The sequence below is a fragment of the Centropristis striata genome, chromosome 20, assembly GCF_030273125.1.
Source record: "Centropristis striata isolate RG_2023a ecotype Rhode Island chromosome 20, C.striata_1.0, whole genome shotgun sequence".
In the NCBI taxonomy this organism is placed as follows: Eukaryota; Metazoa; Chordata; class Actinopteri; order Perciformes; family Serranidae; genus Centropristis; species Centropristis striata.
Window position 1 is genome coordinate 16,820,018 of NC_081536.1, and position 8,171 is coordinate 16,828,188.

Genomic DNA, 8,171 nt, shown 5'->3' on the forward strand with positions numbered 1-8,171 from the left:
ACATACATTAGTGGGGCATTCTGGGGTTTATTGCATTCTGCATTTGAAATACTATGTATTGGGACCAACTAAATTATTCTGGCATGCTAAATAGTATGACAGCATGTGTATTTGGATGCACAGTGTTTGACTGTCTGACAACACCCAACAGTGATGTCACAGACTACACCCTACATCACTGTTGCAAAACCAGAAGTTAAACCGCTGGAGTTCAGCAAAAACATAATTTTCATTTAGTGTTAAACTGCTCCTGACTGTAGATTAATCTCAGGGGGTTAGGGTTACTACAGAGCACCATTAACATGTTTACAGTAAGCTGTATACTGACCCAGCAAATTTACTAAAACCTGAATAATGACAAATTCAATTGTCTGATTAGTTAAATGGATGAAATTTGTTGATACTTATTTCTTTGCACAACCTGAAAAGCCTGGTGCATAACACAGTGCAGGTTCTTGTGACTATAAAGTACATGCTTAAATCATCTTTCAGTTTCTCTGGACTCAGATGGCCTCTCTAAAATCAGTGCTTTTTGAGTAGTGTTACGAACACTTTTGAGGAAGCCCATGAGACTTGTTCCACCGGTCCCTTTGCTGTTCAGCGCAGTGCCCACACCTCTCAGCGGGCAGCCCTGTGCGCGGGCGTGATTACCGGGCACAATGATGTACTTGGTGACAGTAGTGAGGTGGTAGCTCCGTAAATCCACCAGCGCTGACACACAGGACTTGTAAGACTGGCATAGATCAGAGCTGGAGTGGGTCAGGATGAAGTCTCGCAGAGATGGACAGACAGACAGAGTTTCTATCAGCTGGCGGTGGGCAGGAGGCATGTAATCCCTCATGCGTGTCAGGAAGGCGCCTGGATACACCGAACCAATGAAGAGAACAGAAAAGAGAGTTTGAAAGAAAGAAAATAACAACCTTTACTGGAAACAATTTCTGTCAGAGCAATCAAGTGGCTGCACAAACAGTGATTCATTCATGAGAAGCGCCTGATGGGGTCAAAGGTTTGGGGGAATGCATCTTTACCTGTCTCGTCCTCATGCTGGATGCACAGCAAAGCATCAAAGCACTGAATGGATGAACTCTGGGCTGCACTTCCACCTGATAACAAAATTGGCTCATTGCTCACACCTTCATACAACAACCCCTTTGGAAGCATGGGGTTGTCTCGCCACCTAAAACAGTTCCAACACATAAATCTCCTTTTTATAGATGCAAAATTGTCATCGTACTAAACACATTTACCTAGAAATGTTATTGACAGCGCACTTTAGTTGCATGGGATTGTAATTTTTAGGAGACCAGGCTGAATTAGAAGCACCTGGCACCATTTTCCATGTCATCCAACTAAACATGCAGTGCAGTAATAGAGAAAAGCAGAAGGGGATTTCATAATTTCATCTGCACCAGATGAGATAAATATTAAAATCATTAATAACTTCAGTATGCAGGATATTTTAATGGCCCTAAAGCTCACCCTGAGACAAAAATTCTCAACGTTCCATGAAATGCCGTTGGATTCACATGATCTGGAAAGAGCACATATTGAGTTATTCTAATTATCTTGAATTTCTCTGCCTTCATAAAAGCCGCAGCATGTAAATTGATTAATTTCAGATTGGGCTTGGTTTAGTTCAAACTTACTGTGCATGAGCTTGAAAGTTTCCTTCATCTTCTTCAAAGACTGATTCACTTTGACAAGACCTTCCTGTATGCCGATGAGGTCCGAGATTTTCATAGCGTGCATCACCTCCAGAGCCCCCTGGTTAGAATTTTAAAAAAATCCATCACTGGCTGACAAGGGACACACAAGACACATACAGTATGTGGAAGATGAGACACATCATGAGGAATGTGACAGATAGACAGACTGAGGTCCTGAAAGAGTTAACAAGAAAAAGGGGAACAGCAGTCACTACTAACCGTTATGCCTGAACTGGCAGCCATCTCGACCAGCAATGACACCATGAAAAATCCCCTGCAACTCTCACCGCCAGGGAAGGAAAATATCAAGTCCATGTTCCTATTTCGAAAATGATGTTTTGAAAATATATGAGGTGAACATCAAAAGTGCCAGACAGCAACAATCATGTGAAAGTGCAGTTGTGAAATTCAAAACAATGTGACAGCAACTTTCCTTTTCCATCTACTCACCCAATTTCCATATCCCTAAAATGAAAATGAAAAGAGAAGTGAGTGTTGAGTAGAGAAAAAATATCATATTATTTTTCTGTGTGAGCAAATGAGAATTAGACATATGCAGTGGTCTTCAAATGTTACTATTACAATGGAAAATTGACATGAAGTGAAGGCAACAAATAAGGCAATTAAATAACATTACTCACCCAGTGGGATCCCTTAATTTCCAGTTGGCCAAAACTGAATCTGCATAAGTCAGGATGGGTGGAAGGCCGAGCCTACGAGAAACCAGCCAGTATGGCCAGGCCAGGGCTTTTGGAAGAATCTGTCAAACAAGCATAATGGTAAAATTTCAATCTGTTAGTGATGGCTCACTGAGATTTCTGAGGTTTTTTTTATCCTTGCTATCCGTATGTCTCTAGGGAAGGCTGATGGTCTGATGGTCAGTCCACTTTGATCTTGGCTGAAATATCTCTACAACTATTGGATGGATTGAATTCTGGAGTCCAGAGGATGAATCCTAGTGACTTTTTTGATTTACCCGACTTTTCCTCAGAGCTTCCACTTCTTAGCTCAGTAGAGACTGGTCCCCCCTCAAAAACATCTATGTAAGATGTTTGTACATGCAGCAAAATACGACTCACATTTGCGGTTTAGACTGTCCTCCGGTGCCATCTTGCAGACATAAGTGGTTGTAATGATTGACGGCGATGCAGAGTTTAAATGGCGGATATCACACTAGGGGCGGGGGGGGAGGGGAGGGGAGGTGGATGGGTCGAAGAAACGGCAGACTTTCCCTCAGGAGAACAGGATGGGAAACCGCGTGAAAACAAAAGTAAATTACTTTTTACATAACTTACGTTTTTTACATAACTTTTGTGGCTCACGTCACCCTCCTAACTACTTCATTTCTGGCATTTTACGTACATTTATTTACTGTTTAAACTGTCTTTTTATAACACCTTACCAAGAAGTTATTTGCCCCAAACCTCGGTCAGTGACTTTGTAGCCAAAATTCACTGAAACAGCAGTTTCTACAACCGCAAACCATATATATGTATAATGAAATGTTTGCTATTTATAGAATGCACTGCAGTATCGTTTAGCTTGAAGATCTTGTTGCTCAATGAAGTATCTCAGCATTTACTTGATGAATTGGTACAGTTAGAACTGAAATGTTATGTTATCAGATGATGTATCCTAGTTTGATGATTTCCCTGACCGAGAACTATCTACTTAAATTTTTTGCTTAATTAAAATGCTACAAAACTAAAGCTGCACTTGTTTGTTAGTGTCAACTAACAAAGCTTAAGTAAGATGGTGTACATAGTAAACAAGTGTTTGTTTGACCCACCTTAGCAGGTGCATGTTGTCCTTCCTGCCATACATATCCCATGCTGATGAATCCCAGCGCTAGGTGAGCCAGCCTGAGCTCCCGATGGCTGCTCAAGAGATCAGGACTCAACACCGGCATCTAGATTGTGATCAGATTTTCAGTTTTTATATTTCCATTCTCAGTGACAGTGAACACCATCAACAAGGGTTCACAAATTTAACTGTATGTCCATATTTACATGCATGGGTTCTCATTTCTGATTTGCATTGAGAAGGCATCGCTCATTCTCACCTTGTGAACCAGATCCCGTAGTTTATGTGACTCTATCAGATGTGTGAGATTATTTGCCAGGTCCATCCACACCCGATAATAGTCTGGAAGGTTAGTCTAGACGATAATAAGAACAAAATGATTGCTCGTTGATTTTTGATTGTTTTTTTGCATGGAGGATTTTCATGTAGAGTGTAATCAGTAACATCATCAGCTCATGTTTGCCATGGTGCCTGACCTGCATGTCAGGGGATGACTGGTGCTATCAATCAGAGAAAAAAAGCAATTTAAAAGTGGGAGGCAGTAAAAACTGAGTAAATTAACCAAGCAGAAAACAGGGGGTGCCCAGATTGAAAACCACTGAATAAACAGACCAGTAGGTTTAATGCCTATATTTAATTCTAAGTTAGAATAATGTACTTAATGTCACTGCTGATGTGTGAGCTTTGCAGTGTTTCAGCCTATCATTACAAAAGGTTGTTGACTGATTTTTCATTGCATAAATACCTCTCTTATCCCAAGTGTGTAACTAAAATTTCAAATGTTGTTATTTTTAAGTGTGACTCAGTGATACACAATAGAGAAGTTGTACAGTTAATACAATCATCAACAAATGAATAGGCAAAATAAAATAAACAATGTTGGACTAGACATGGAGGTCAGTGTAGAGTTATGCAATGAAAAAGAAGAAATTGTCACAAAATATCGACAGTTGCAAGGAAAGTAAGTGAACCCTTTGAAATTACCTAGTTTTCTGCATTAATTTGTCATTAAATGTGATCTGATCTGCATCTAAGTCCCAAGTATAGACAAACACAATGTGCTTAACCTAATACCACACAAACAATTATAATATGTCGTGTTTTTATGGAACACATCCATTAAACATTCAAGTGATGGTGGAAAAAGTAATTGAACCCTTGATTTAATAACTGGTCGAACTTTCTTTGGTGGCAATAACCTCAACCAAACGCTTCTGATAGCTGCTGATCATAACTGAACAATGTTCAGGACAAATTTTGAACCATTCTTCCTTACAGAACATCTTCAGCTCAGTCATGTTCTTAGGATGTCTGGTGTGAACGGCTCTCTTGAGGTCATTCCACAGCATCTCTATTGGATTGATGTCTTCTTCATTCAATTCAAATTCAATTGTGTGTGTGGTAGACTCATGACTAGACATGTTAACCAGTTCCAATGATTCCTTCAAGTCTTTACTTGTTACTCTGGAGTTAATTTTTACCTCACTGAGCTTTCTACATTGTGCCTTTGGATTGAACTTGGCTGGGTGCCCACTTCTAGGGAGAGTCGCATCAGCACTAAATCTTCTCTATTTGTGGATAATTTGTCTAAATGTGGACTCGTGAATACCTAAAGTCTTGAGGTTACTTTGTTACTTGTTGCAGTCTGATGCAAATCAACAATTCTTGATCGCAGATCTTCGGAGAGATCTTGTTTTTGTAAGGCATGGTTCACATGAGCAGATGCTTCTTCTGAATAGCAATCTCAAAAGATTTGAGTGTTTTTTCAGGTCAAAGTATCTCAACACCACTCAAATCTCATTTCATTGTTAGGACTCCAAGTTTTCTACCTCCTGACTGCAATAAGCACTTTTTACTGCATTATGAATGTTTCATGGATATACTCAATAAAATCATTAAATATTATAATTGTTTGCATAGTATTAGGTTAAGCACGTCATGCGTGTCTATACTGAGGACTTAGATGCATATCAGATCACATTTTATGAAAAATTAATCCAGAAAACTAGGTCATTTCAAAGGGTTCACATACTTTTTCTTGCAACTGTAGGTAAATTAGGAATAAAACAGCACTAGAAATGAACCAATTCGAACCAAATCAAAACTATTCTACAACACTCACAGCAAGCTAAGAAGCCTCAAGCACACATGCAAGATGGCTACTCTGCCACACATTCCTCCCCAACAGAGCAGAAAGCCCCACGAGATAAATAAAATGGAAAACAGCCCATTCAATTGATTAGTTAGAGGCACACAGAAGTCTAATAAGTCTGGGTGGTTGACTCATCCACTAGTGTCTTTGTAAGACTGGATCTCAAACATGAACAAACATTAAAATACCAAACAAAGTCTGTTCACATGAAGGGCGCTGCTTTAAACACGTTGTAAACATTTGACAATTGCTGTTGCTGTTAAAAACATTGTCAAAATGTGACGACCTCAACACGTTGCAAAAACGTGGTGTTACCGGAGCACATTGTAAGCATGTCATGATCACAGCAATTTAAAAATGTCGTAAACATGTGATGACCATTCCTTTAAACACATTATGAAAATTTGACAATTCTTTTAAACACAAAGTAAAATAAAATAAAAAACACAAAAAAAACAGTGAAAGATTTTTTTTTTTTAACAGTCATGTATTGCACACTTAATTTATAAAACTGGGGCACATAAACACTACTTTTGGACAATACTATAAAACTACACAACACAACAACAGGATGCTTTAAAGTCCTGGGTAGGTTGTGCCATCCACCTCCTCTCCTGTCTGATAGCAGACATACATAGCTTTTAACATCACATTACTTCGTCACTATCCAAAAAAACAACAACAACAACAAAACCACTTCAAATGAACATATCCGTGGTCTTCAGAAACATAAAACTCCAAGATTTTTTAATGCAACTAGGCTTTTAATGAACCATTAGAGAGTAAGCAGGTCAAGAAATGTAATTAGCTCTATCGAAACTTAAAGGAACCGGTTGAACTAGATCAATAACATTCTATTACTCACTCAACAACAAGTATTATTATCAGTTTCAGCCAATATATTTGTTCACAAAACAAAGAACATACTGCAAGACCTGTTGAAACAATAGCCACAGATAAAGAGGAAGTAGTCTCAAATGGTAAACAGAAATAGCTCTGTGATTCAGTGGATACAGTGTAATTATTTTCATGACATATTGAGACCTTGTTTCTAATCTGTTTGACTGAATCAATACCAAAAAGAGTTGTCTGTTGTACGAGTTAAGAAGAGATGACAATAAAACTTACTAGTGGCTCTTCAAGAAGAAATCCGAGCTCCTCAGAAATATCAAATGCATCAAAGTCTGCCTGCAGTGTTTCTCTGCTATTAGTCTCCATATGCTCTGCCCAGTACACTGCTGCAGCAGTTTGGCTTTGAGAGAGTAATCAATATGTGTGTGTGACACACGGATGTAAATTGTTTAACTTGCTCTGAGCCTGATTTTACTACCCTTTGTCACATCCCTTTATTTGCACACTCCCACTAGCAAAGAGCCAATCAGACTTCTTATATTTTAATGTCACAAGGTCACAGAGCAAAGCTAAAATCTCCTGTTTTGTAGTGTGTGATTTAAAGGCTATTTTTGACAGTTGATGAAAGAAACTGAAAACAAAAGCTGTTGCTCAATAACACAAAATATTAACATTGTGCTGGCACATTTTCTTCTAAATGAGCCAGTGACGTATCCTGTTTACATGGCTGAACCATGCAATACTGATGACTATATTTAAGTTATTTATTGAGAAAAATACCAAAGTATTTAATAACAGACAATTTGTAGAAATTGCTGATGCTGGACACCACACACAAATGAGGACACTCTAGATGGTTTAAGTTGGAAGTTGCTAAAAGTTACAAAATTACTTGTGAGGAGAAGTGACATCAACAATCAACTGTGTGTCAGTACTGGCTCCCGGTCACAGCCCCCATCAAATTCAAAGCCTTGTCTCTTGCTTACAAGACAGCAACGGGCACAGCTCCTGCATATCTGAACTCCCTTGTTCAGGTCCACTTTGTGTGTCCAAAAAGCCCTTATGTCCTAACAGGACTCAACTTAGTCCATGCCACTTATTCTTGCTTACTCTTGTGTTGTTTCTTGACTTCAACCAAACAATTACAACTACTTGTACATTGGAGTAAAGGTTGAGGCTGTGTCAAATAGTTGTAATTAGGGCAGAGGTCACTCTGAATTGAGGAGAGTGCCTGTGACAACATAGAAATGTCTTTAACACACACTACTACTAACTGTGTGTCTGTCTCATGGCTGAAAAAACATTATTGTTCAAAAACAAAAATACTTGACAAACCAACTCTGTTTACATATAGAATATTGAGGTCAGATATTGTACTAATATGAAAATATTCATCATCAGTGAGGTTCTAAAAGGCCACAATAAGATGGAGAGCTGTAGTTAAAGGACCAGACTCCAAACTAAATTTTGCAGACATAACCCAAATTCCTCCAAGAGTGAAATTCATCCTTCCAGTTCATTAACTGAGAATGAATTGCTTCCAAAAATCAAACCTTAATGTATTCTGTTTTTACTGATCGTTGCGCTGGCGGATTACAACTGACGGCAGAGGGTGATAGTTTGGGAAAGGTGCCTCAGACAATGTCACATCTTATCCA

The 8,171-nt window shown here is 38.8% G+C and overlaps 1 protein-coding gene across 1 annotated transcript; it reads right to left on the reverse strand.

Moving 5' to 3' along the window:
• On the reverse strand, positions 1–7,553 carry LOC131993627 (indoleamine 2,3-dioxygenase 2-like). The gene is made up of 10 exons (XM_059359619.1): positions 6,790–7,553; positions 3,769–3,864; positions 3,496–3,615; positions 2,348–2,466; positions 2,157–2,171; positions 1,926–2,025; positions 1,647–1,764; positions 1,480–1,531; positions 1,029–1,177; positions 1–858 (listed from the first exon to the last, which is right to left on the reverse strand). Exons 1-10 carry the CDS (start codon positions 6,877–6,879, stop codon positions 482–484), a joined length of 1,236 nt encoding a protein of 411 aa, XP_059215602.1. The 5' UTR covers positions 6,880–7,553; the 3' UTR covers positions 1–481.
• Between the last annotated feature and the right edge of the window lie 618 nt (positions 7,554–8,171).